This window comes from Rana temporaria, chromosome 4 (genome assembly GCF_905171775.1).
Source record: "Rana temporaria chromosome 4, aRanTem1.1, whole genome shotgun sequence".
Lineage (NCBI taxonomy): Eukaryota > Metazoa > Chordata > Amphibia > Anura > Ranidae > Rana > Rana temporaria.
In genome coordinates this window covers 451972462-451984754 of record NC_053492.1, presented here as the reverse complement: position 1 = coordinate 451984754, position 12293 = coordinate 451972462, and the positions used below count along the sequence as shown (strand labels likewise).

Here is a 12293-nt window from a genome sequence, read left to right as displayed (position 1 = left end):
CTCACCTTCACTGAGATCCCTTCATTGGTTGCCAGTAAAAGACAGAATCACTTTCAAGGCACTCTGTCTAATACATAAGTGTATTCAAGGAAACGCCCCCCAATATCTATGCGAAAAAATAAAAGCCCATAACCCCAATCGCATTCTGCGATCCACCAATCAAAACCTCCTCCAGATACCCAAGGCCAGATACAAGTCCAAAGGAGATCGAAGATTTGCAGTCCAGGGACCTCGCCTGTGGAATGCACTACCAACCACCATCCGACTGGAGCCGGACCACTTGGCCTTCAGGAGAAAGATTAAAACCCATCTCTTCTGAGGTCAAGGGGTTCCTTACCCATGAAATGGATACAGCGCCCAGAGGCGATTCAGTTCGCATGTGTTGCGCTTTACAAGTCTCTCTCTCTCTCTCTCTCTCTCTCTCTCTATTAGAGCCCACAGCTCTAATCAGGCGCTTCCAAAAAAAACAAACGCTGCTGTAATTCAGGTTGCCCAACACACGAAAAGGGGTCGGACACCTGAATAGGGGGCGTCAGTGGTGACAATAGATAGATTCATGCAATATCTATTGGTGATGATAGACAGGTGCAGGAGAGCATATGGATGCACCGCCATTGGCCTAGAGATTGACTAAAGCTTTACACAATGAACATGTGCCTCCATGTCAGATCACATTCCATGTGTTAATGCAATGCTGTGAGGGGACAAGGTCATCTAGAGCAATGGTTCTCAGCCCCAATCCTCAAGTACCCCCAACAGGTCATGTTTTCAGGTTTATCTTCATCTTGCACAGGTGCTTTAAATAAGGAGTCAATGGCTTGGTATTTTGGACAGCTATTTTATCTAGAAATTCCCAAAATATGGCCTGTTGGGGGTACTTGAGGACTGAGGTTTTGGAGCCACTGACCTAGAACCCAGGGCAAACATACCAAACAATGGCTTCTCCCAAGTTGTATCAGCATTATGTGTCAGTAATCACCCCCACCCCCTACAAAAAAATTTGAACTAATATGCCTTCTTACCTTCTAAGCATACGATCTCCCTCCGTTCAATACAAATCTGCCCCCTGCTGAAATACCCCCTGGCATCACAAATCTCCCCCCCCCCTCCAAGCTCAAATCCTCTCTCTCTCTCTCCAAATCCCCCCAGCACAAATCTCACCCCTCCTAGCAGAAAACCGCTACCCTTCAAATTTCTCCTTCAAGCACAGATCCTCTCCCCCCACTCTGAATCCCCCTCCCAGCACAAATTCTCCCACCAATCCCCCCTCTTAGCACAAATTCCTCATCTAGCATACATATACCTAAATCATCCCTGATAGCAAAAATTCCCTCTACCATATGACCTCTTCTAGCACAAACCCCCCGAATCCCCCTTCCTAGCACAAATCCTCCCCTCCCCCAACACAAACCCCCCGAATCCCCCTTCCTAGCACAAATCCTCCCCTCCCCCAACACAAATCCCCCGAAATCATCATTCCTAGCACACCTCACTAATTTCCCCTCCTAGATCAATTCTTATTCCCTGACACCCTCCAAAATCCCCCTCCCAACACAATCCCCCCCATCTCCTCACGGTTTCCCCCCCTTACCTCACATGATACCACAGTGCCCAGGGCAGCTTCCCATTCTGCCCACCCCTTGTCCTGGCCTTGCTGTGAGGGGTACCTTTCAGCCATACTCGGTAGAGATTAAACCAAAAGTGATGTAATATTTTAGCTTAACCAGTTGCTGACCGGGCCATAGCCGAATGACGGCTACAGTGCTGTCAGATAACTCTGGGAGGGCGTACTATGAAGTCCTCCCAGAATTGCACAACTGGGTACCTCCATGACCATCAGGTCTCCCAGACCCCCGCGTAACATGGACTGGGTAAAGGGGGGTCCGGCTACCACGTTTTGGGCAGTTAATGGCAATTAAGAAAATATTGTGTTGCGCTGATAATCAAGTAAAAAATTGCATACATATATATATACCATATACATAAATAAGAGCCCCCTACACCTCAAATCAGTGAGGTATATGTGCAAAAGATAAACAAAAACCACTAAAAAACTATAATGTGAAAAAGTTCTAATAGAACCAGCAAAAATAGTTCATGGAAAAAACACAGTTCAGTACATAGGCTAATAAGAGACAGGTGTGAGATCCACAGTCCTCTGGTGTGCAGCTGTCATTATAGCAAAAAAACCCTTTCCCTTCTGGACTCCCCGATTAAACACAGGATATCAGCCGCTCATAAGGAGAAAAGAAAGATATATGGTGCAAATAACGTAATAAAATGGGAAATGAACCCTGCAATACAATGATTGCACTCACGGAACCTCGATGGTAAACAGGCTCAACTGCAATCAGTCATTGAACGCCGCTCAGTGCTACGATCTCCTCAGAAGGACGGATTCGACTGTCGACCGCGTCACTCGGCTTCTCCCGAGTGACGCCGAAGCCGAGTGACGCGATCGACGGTCGACGGTCGAATCCGTCCTTCTGAGGAGATCGTAGCACTGAGCGGCGTTCAATGACTGATTGCAGTTGAGCCTGTTTACCATCGAGGTTCCGTGAGTGCAATCATTGTATTGCAGGGTTCATTTCCCATTTTATTACGTTATTTGCACCATATATCTTTCTTTTCTCCTTATGAGCGGCTGATATCCTGTGTTTAATCGGGGAGTCCAGAAGGGAAAGGTTTTTTTTGCTATAATGACAGCTGCACACCAGAGGACTGTGGATCTCACACCTGTCTCCTATTAGCCTATGTACTGAACTGTGTTTTTTCCATGAACTATTTTTGCTGGTTCTATTAGAACTTTTTCACATTATAGTTTTTTAGTGGTTTTTGTTTATCTTTTGCACATATACCTCCCTGATTTGAGGTGTAGGGGGTTCTTATTTATGTATATGGTATATATATATATGTATGCAATTTTTTACTTGATTATCAGCGCAACACAATATTTTCTTATTTATTCACTTTGGTTTTGTGCACCTCACGTGTCTGCAGCTTATCTTTAGTATTTTATATGGTTTTAGTAATAGCGCTGTAGTACCTTTTTATAAGTTAATGGCAATTGTATTGTTTCCAAAGATTTAACATACAGTAAATGAATAAAAGTTGACCATTTTAAGATTCTCTGTTGGTGTTAGATGGGATGTTTCGACCCTCTAACTGCCACTTTTGTTGGACAAATTGGTCTGAAGTTGAAAAATTGCTCTTACTGGTCAAATGAGCAGGATACAATGAAGGAAGACCTACAAAGAGACTAGTGCAGCCACCACATTTTAAGAATATTGTGAAACATTGGCAGATATGTATCAAGCAAGTTGAAACAATTAGTCACAAGTAAGGATGAGCTGAACACCCCCGGCCCCCGCCCCCTGGTTCGGTTCGCACCAGAACTTGAACAGGCAAAAAAATTGTTCGTATACGTGAACACCGTTAAAGTCTATGGGACACGAACATGAAAAACCAAAAGTGCTAATTTTAAAGGCTTATATGCATGGTATTGTCATAAAAAGTGTTTTGGGACCCGGGTCCTGCCCCAGGGTACATGTATCAATGCAAAAAAAAGTTTTAAAAAAAATTACGTTTGTTCGGGAGCTGACTGCACTTCCAAGTGTACTTTCAGTGCAATTTCAAGTGCACTTTGCACTTGTAGTGCAAAGTGGATTTGCCTTTAGTAAATAACTCCCAAAGGGTTGTTATTCAAACTCTTCTAAAGTCCAAACTTCCTGCAGAGATTCTGAGCACATATTTGCCCATAACAACCATTCCTCAGCCAATGTACAGAGAATTTACTGAAGACATGACATACAAACTGCTTCCCATGGGTGTATTGATACACAAGGCAGACTTCTATGTAATTCACTTTGTAAAGTCCTCAACAATCTTTAACTGTCTTCTGTTTCTAGGATGGTGACGGCTACTTTGGTGCTGATGAGCTTCGTCTTGTTATGTCAACCCTTGCTGTGCAAGCAACAGATGAAGAGGTTGATAACATGATCAGGGAAGTAGATATTGATGAAAATGGTTTAATAGCTTATGAAGGTAGGTTGCTTTTTCATCAGTCTTTGTACTCTTTGAACCCAAGTGGGTTTTCCTTATTGGGAAGTTGGGACTCAATTACATAGGCTGCCTTCGGCAAATATGCAATTCTTGTTGGCAGGGAAACTATTCCCATGCACACTTTGTGTGAGCACAGCCAGATTTATACCCTGTACAAGTCAATGGTCTGCACTGCTGCATTTCACATGTAACCATGCATTAAGGCCTCTGATGTGAAATGGTCATCCCGCCACAGGGGGTACTGTGGCTGAAGTTTCATCATTGCTCCCTGCTGTATGTAAGGTTTTTCTTTAAAGGGCAAGTTCACCTTTGTACACCTTTCTTTCTAAATTCCAGCTCCTATGCACCAATATAGCATTTGTGTACTTTCTTTTTTTGCAAACATATCACAGCTTTCCATTAAATCTACAGTCACTTACTTTTCTTGTGCTCATCCATGTATCCAGACATTTCGATTTGTAATGTTTGTCTTCCTGATCATAAGTCATGACACAGGAAGGAGTTGACCAGCTGACCTCATTAGCACACACCCTGCATCATCCACCCTCCCATTCCCAGGTGCACGGTTTTTAAATGAAAGGCAATCAATTAGTAATCACCCTTCTCACTAAATAGTGTATGGCCATCTTTATACAAGTACATAGGAGGGATTGGACAGAAACACACAGCTGTCAAGCCCCATTCACAACTCTGCATGGTGGGGGGGGGGGGTAGGGGACAGGGCTGATCCTAGGCAGGGTGCACAGGGTGCATTGCACCCAGGCACCTGCAGAGGTGGGGGCGCCGAAGTGCCAGAGTTATCCCCTCCCTCCTTCTCTCCTTGTTTGTGTCCGTCCAGAACTAGTGTTCTGAGCATAGGTATGTGTCCGTCCAGAACTGATGGGTGAGCATAGGGCAGCCCGTCCAGCCTGGCAGTGCTCGGGGGAGGGGCCGCTCCTCTTCCTGACATGAGAGTTCTAGTTTTCAGTGGCTGCTGAGTGCTGATGTGCAGGAATGAATTCCTAACACTGGGAGTCTTGGATCCCGCACTGTCTCCACCAACTCCAGTTGGAATGCCTCCCACTCCCATCTCTATCTCAGGCTGCACAGAGAGAGAATCGAGGTGAGTCACAGTGTTCAGTGTGCTGGGGGATGGCATTCCCAGCATCCCTTTACATGTGTTCTGGGCTGCCCCTGCTCTAGATGTTTTATGGCATGATAGATTGCATAGGATACACAGCCCCTGCCCATTCCTGCGCCTAGTCCATCAACAGATGTGATGTATAATGAGATGTAAAGGGGAGGAGTTAGTAAAATGACAACGCCCATGTGGGTGCGCCAGAAATATTTCTGCACCCAGGCGCCTATGACCCTAGGATCGGCCCTGATAGGGGAGGCGTTTGAGCATTTTTCACTCATCACACGTAGGGCAGTCCATCCACCTGAATGGGCCGCCCTACACATAGCAATCGCCAAAAAGAAGCTTCAGGACTTTTTTTTAGAGCGGAGCTGGTGTGTTTTTTTACTGCGATTTTTGGTGCAGTGCATTTCTGAAATGCAAGGAAGCGCACATAATGTCGCATATCGCCACCATTACTAGTAAAAAAACAATTAATAAAAATTGCATAAGTCTATCCCCTATTTTGTAGACGTTATAACTTTTGCGCAAACCAATCAATATACGCTTATTGCGATTTTTTTTCCTAAACTGAGAAAGAAATTCTTTTTTTTTATATATTTTTGGGGGATATTTATTATAGCAAAAAGTAAACTGGTGGCGAGTAACCCTTGAGGCCTGGCTAGTAGCTCAGGACTTGAAATTTTGAGCCCTGCACTATACTATCTAATTGTACAAAATTTCCTTTAGATCTACCATCAGCTATGTAGTGTAAGGGCCTGCCTGATTGGATGCAGAGTGATTGACTAGATAGGTGTTTCCTCCAATTATATAAAATTATCTGAGCAGTCCATGTGACTATACAGTCACACATGTGGGCGTATGCACAGTGGTAAATGACAGCCCACGCCCTCCCTCCTTCTCCTTCATACCCACTAACCTGCTAAACACAATGGAGGTAGGATATTTCATGTAGATTGATAAAGGCTTCACCTCCCTCTTTTGCCAAGACACATCATGGAAGGGGGCTCACACATTTTTTGGAATAAAGGTTTTACATAAATAAATAAAAGCTTATCATTGTAAGCACCCCTATCAGTGTTAAATGGTTTATCTCAGCACTCTTAACCATTGCATCTGCAGAATTGATTGGTCCAATGAAAAACCTGCTTGAAAAAAAGAAAAAAGAACATGAAAACGAACACACCACATATAAAAATTGGTAAGCTGCAATATAATGCTTGATTTTGTGTTGAAGACCGCTTTACTGCACATTATAATTTACCTTAGTTGGTGAGAGGAGCTTGGATGTGCTGCTGTAATGGTGAGGATGATTTGCTCCACATTGGCTGCAGCTAGAAGTCAGCGAGGCCTTGTTTAAAACACATTTTAGTTGCTGTGAGTCACTGCAAGGCCCATAAAGTATAGATGTTGCCTATCATGTTGGGATGTTAACAGGGCAGGACTTAGGGTGGTGGGGGCCCTTGGCCTTGAGTGTTGATTGAAGGGGCCCCCTGGCGCCAAAAAAGCGGGGGGGGGGGTCTAAATTGTTGAGGGGGGGGGGGGTTCGATCAAAGTTGTTGAGCAGGGGGGGAGGTGATCAGAGTTATTGAGCGGGGGGGGGGGGGCTGCGGCACGATCACAGTAGCTGAGCGTGGAGGGGTGCTACCGTTGGACAGACTTCTTACCTCTTCATCCACAACTGCATGGCTCTTCCTGCTTCCTCCTCCCGGGGCCCCCTATTGGGCGGGGCCCATGGGCTTGAGCCCAGTCAAGCCCAATGGTAAGTCCGTAAGTCTGGATGTTACTATAAAAATGCAGTTACATAAAGCAGCTCTGACCTGCCTAGAGAGTTTGGGAACTTGGAACTTCCCAAAGACACTGGTGCAGCTCCATTATCGCTGCATTCAAATTTATGGAGGTGACTCTACATCAGTGTTTCTCAACCTTTTTTAAAGTGGAGGTTCCATCAAAAAAAAATTTTTGCTTTAAACTGTAGCTTACGACTAAAAAAGAAAAAAATTTTTTTTTTTTTTTTTTTACTCATCTGGAAATGCCTGTTGCTATGCGGTCCCACGAAATCTGCCTTTGAAACCACCTAGGATTCTGACATCATCTCCCTCTAATGCTCCTGGGAAATGTGTGTCATCATTTCCCAGGATGCAGTGCGCTGTCCAATTATCACTCCCCATCCAGGACTTCCAGGAAGTAAATGCATGTAGGCTTCACAATGCCCACAAGCAAAATGACAATGGTGTAGATATAGTTTTATAAACAATCTTTTTTGAATATCTATGCGGATCGGCGGCGGATTGTAAAATAGTAAGTGACCAGATTTATTTTATAAAAACGCAGGATGAAAGGACATACATTTAAAATGTTTTAATTGTGGTTGGAACTCCGCTTTAAGCTAAGGCACCATTAAAAAACATGGACAGTCTCGAGGCACCCGAATCTAAAATTTAAACAACTATTCTAATAGTTTTACCTAATGCAGCAACATCCACATGTAGGCAGGGCAGCCATCAGGAATTATTGGGCCCCTTACACAGCTTCAGGCATGGGCCCCCTGGAGCAGAGAACCGGGGGGGGGGGGGGGGGCCGCCTGAAATTGAGAAGCAGGGGGGGCTTGCTGCCGCGACTTGAGAAGGGGGGGGCCCTTTACAAAAAAAGGGGAAATAACGAGAAATATATATAAGAAAAGGGGGGTAGCCATCCGGGGACCTCTGGGCCCTTTAATAAAAAATAAATAAATAAATATTATGGGCCAGATTCACGTAGCTCAGCGGATCTATAGATCCGCTCGATCTACGTGAATTAAGATCCGCTCCCGCAAGTTTAGGAGGCAAGTGGCTAATTCACAAACCACTTACCTCCAAACTTGCGACGGCGGATCCTAAATCCCCCGGCGGAATTCAAATTCCGCGGCTAGGGGAGTGTACTATTTAAATCAGGCGCGTTCCCGCGCCGATTTAAATGCGCATGCGCCGTTCGGGGAATTTCCTAGTGTCGTCAGTGGTTGCGACGTGAGCGGGACTTGCGACGCGCGTGTTCGTGAATCGGAGTACGCAAACGACGTAGGAAAATTCAAATTCGACACGGGAACGCCGGCTATACCTAACATTGGCTGCGCCTGATAAAAGAAGGGGTAAGTATACGACGGAAAACCGCTACGGAAACGACGTAAGAACACTGCGACGGGTCCGCGTACGTTCGTGAATTTGCGTATCTCGCTGATTTACATATTATTTATCGTAAATCAGCGGGATGAATCAGACGCATAAATAGGACCAGTGTAAGTCAGAGATACGATGGTGTATCTGTAGATACACCGTCGTATCTCTTTGTGAATCTGGCCCTATATATTTATATATATATATATATATATATATATATATATATATATATATATATATATATAATATTTATTTATTTAAAAAAAAAAAAAAAATTGTATGTATATATATATATATATATATATATATCTATATATATATATATATCTATATATATATATATATATATATATATATATACAAATTTTTTTTTTTTTTTTTTATAAAAATAAATTACAAAAAAGGGGGTTTGCCATCCGGGACCTTTAGGCCCTTTAATAATAATAATAAAAAAAAGAAACCTCTGGGCCCTTTAATAAAAATAAATAAAAAAAAAATATATAAGAAATAAAATAAACATTTATAAAAAAAAAAAAAAGGGGCCATTTAAAATAAATAAAAAATAAATATATATAAACAAAAATAAAAGAATAAACATTTATAAAAAAAAAAAGGGGGTTTGCCACATGGGGCCCTGGGGACCTCTGAGCCCTTTAATAAATATATATATATATATATATATATATATATATATATATATATATATATATATATATATATATATATATAAAAGAAAAAAAATAATATAAATAATTATTATTTTTTTTATATTAAAAAAAGGGGGTTGATATATATATATATATATATATATATAATATATATTTTTTTTTTTATAAAATAAAGGGGGGTTGTCATCCGGGGCCCTGGGGATCTCTGGGCCCCCCGTACCCCTAAAAAAAAATGCCCCTTTAATAAAACATAAAATAAAAATATATTAGAATTTTTTTATTTTTTTACAAAAAATAAATAAAAAAAAGGGGGGGGTTGCCATCCGGGGCCCTGGGGGCCTTCGGGCCCCTGGGGACCTCCTGACCTCTAAAAAAATAAAAATAAAAATTGGCCCTTTAATAAAAAAAATATATTATTTTTTTTTATAAAAAATGAATAAAAAAAAGGGGAGTTGCCTCCAGACCCCTGGGGACCTCTGGGCCCCTTACAGATGTACTGCCTGTACCCCCCTGATGGCGGCCCTGCATGTAGGACACCCAATGATAGAGGTGAGGGAGAGGGGCACAGGAGGGTCAAACAAGGATGCTGTGGAGGCAACAGACATCCTCCTTATCAACTGATGACATCATTGGTTGTTAGGATACCAGTGTCTAGAAGCTCATAATGGTGCAAAATGAAAACCTGTGGCTTTGTGTAACTAGAAGGCCTGCTGGCTTGCATACAATTTTTGATAAATTTTTAGCATTTTGCCCAGTCACCCCTGAAGAAACCTCAAGGCACCCTGGTGGAAAAAGCCTGCTCTTGTCACATAAGCTCAGTATGAATTGGGCTCCATACACATTCAGAGCGTGTATATATGGGCAGCACAGTGGTGCAGTGGATAGCAGTTTCACCTAGCAGCAAAAAAAGTGTTTCTGGTTCAAATCCCAACCACAGCACCATCTGCCTGGAGTTTGCATGTTCTCCCTGCGTGGATTTCCTCCGGGTACTCCGGTTTCCTCCCAAACTCTAAAGACATGCTGGAAGGTTAATCGGATCCTGTCTAAATTGGCCCTAGTATATGTATGAATGTGTGTTAGGGACCTTAGGTTGTAAGCTCCTTAAGGGTATGGACTGATGTGAATGTACAATGTATATGTAAAGTGCTACATTAATTGACAGTGCTATATAAGTACCTGAAATAATAAACATATATATACACATACACAAACACACAATATATATACCGTATGTACAGAGACACACTCCTATATATTTAAAAAAAAATTAAACATGAATGGGGTCAGTAGAGCAGTGGACGGTGTCAGTAGTGCAGTGGACGGTGTCAGTTAGACAGAGATTGGTGTCAGTAGTGCAGAGATTGGTGTCAGTAGAGCAGTGGACGGTGTCAGTAGGACAGAGATTGGTGTCAATAGTGCAGTGGACGGTGTCAGTTAGACAGAGATTGGTGTCAGCAGTGCAGTGGACGGTGTCAGTAGGACAGAGATTGGTGTCAGCAGTGCAGTGGACGGTGTCAGTAGGACAGAGATTGGTGTCAGCAGTGCAGTGGACGGTGTCAGTAGGACAGAGATTGGTGTCAGTAGTGCAGTGGACGGTGTCATTAGGACAGAGATTGGTGTCAGTAAAGCAGTGGACGGTGTCAGTAGGACAGAGATTGGTGTCAGTAGTGCAGTGGACGGTGTCAGTAGGACAGAGATTGGTGTCAGTAGAGCAGTGGACAGTGTCAGTAGGACAGATATTGGTGTCAATAGTGCAGTGGACGGTGTCAGTTAGACAGAGATTGGTGTCAGCAGTGCAGTGGACGGTGTCAGTAGGACAGAGATTGGTGTCAGCAGAGCAGTGGACGGTGTCAGTAGGACAGAGACTGGTGTCAGCAGTGCAGTGGACGGTGTCAGTAGGACAGAGATTGGTGTCAGTAGTGCAGTGGACGGTGTCAGTAGGACAGAGATTGGTGTCAGCAGTGCAATGGACGGTGTCAGTAGGACAGAAACTGGTGTCAGCAGTGCAGTGGACGGTGTCAGTAGGACAGAGATTGGTGTCAGTAGAGCAGTGGACGGTGTCAGTAGGACAGAGATTGGTGTCAGCAGAGCAGTGGACGGTGTCAGTAGGACAGAGATTGGTGTCAGCAGAGCAGTGGACGGTGTCAGTAGGACAGAGATTGGTGTCAGCAGAGCAGTGGACGGTGTCAGTAGGACAGAGATTGGTGTCAGCAGAGCAGTGGACGGTGTCAGTAGGACAGAGATTGGTGTCAGTAGAGCAGTGGATGGTGTCAGTAGGACAGAGATTGGTGTCAGCAGAGCAGTGGACGGTGTCAGTAGGACAGAGATTGGTGTCAGCAGAGCAGTGGACGGTGTCAGTAGGACAGAGATTGGTGTCAGCAGAGCAGTGGACGGTGTCAGTAGGACAGAGATTGGTGTCAGCAGAGCAGTGGACGGTGTCAGTAGGACAGAGATTGGTGTCAGCAGAGCAGTGGACGGTGTCAGTAGGACAGAGATTGGTGTCAGTAGAGCAGTGGATGGTGTCAGTAGGACAGAGATTGGTGTCAGTAGAGCAGTGGACGGTGTCAGTAGGATAGAGATTGGTGTCAATAGTGCAGTGGACGGTGTCAGTTAGACAGAGATTGGTGTCAATAGTGCAGTGGACGGTGTCAGTTAGACAGAGATTGGTGTCAGCAGAGCAGTGGACGGTGTCAGTAGGACAGAGATTGGTGTCAGTAGAGCAGTGGATGGTGTCTGTAGCAGGGGGAATCTGCCCTGCATGGGGTGGTTAGGGTATGCCCAGGCAGGGCTGCTGCTAGAAATCACGGGGCCCCGTACAGCCTACCTGGCAGGGCCCCCCCCCCCCCTCCAATATACCAAGACCATATTTTCACAAAAAATACACTAAAATCATTATTAGCGGACACAAACATAGAACCTGTGTGAATTAGCCCTTTTTTATTTGTATTTTACATAAAAAAAAAAAAAATGACATTCACAGTGACAGGGGGGCACACGGGGGGAGGGGGGATCCGAACCAGGCAGAACAGGGAAGGGAATCGGTGATCAGTGTCAGAGAAGAAATTACAGGAATGATGCCCATGTGTCTGTGTTTCTCGCTGCAGCAGCTGAAAGCCGGGAGGAGGGGGAAAAACTGTCTTTCAGCTTCTGCAGAGGGCCGCACAGGGCATCCTTCTGTAGGTGCCCCTCCGCCAAACCGCACGAATTCCCCCTGCTGTTTGGGCCCCCTTGTGCGCCCGGGCCCCCTACAGGAGGACTGGTGGTCCCCCCCTATCAGCGGCCCTGTGCCCA

At 44.3% G+C, this 12293-nt stretch overlaps 1 protein-coding gene across 2 annotated transcripts in view; it reads left to right on the top strand.

The window, feature by feature from the left end:
• Positions 1 to 12293, top strand: part of LOC120937981 (calmodulin-beta-like) — a 35395-nt gene that overhangs the window by 19786 nt on the left and 3316 nt on the right. Inside the window, exons 4-5 of one of the 2 annotated variants that reach the window (XM_040351575.1) lie at positions 3909 to 4044; positions 6302 to 6380. In XM_040351575.1, coding sequence (XP_040207509.1) covers positions 3909 to 4044; positions 6302 to 6380 — 215 coding nt within the window. The remainder of the gene's footprint in view (positions 1 to 3908; positions 4045 to 6301; positions 6381 to 12293) is intronic. The other variant, XM_040351577.1, reaches the window with a different exon arrangement.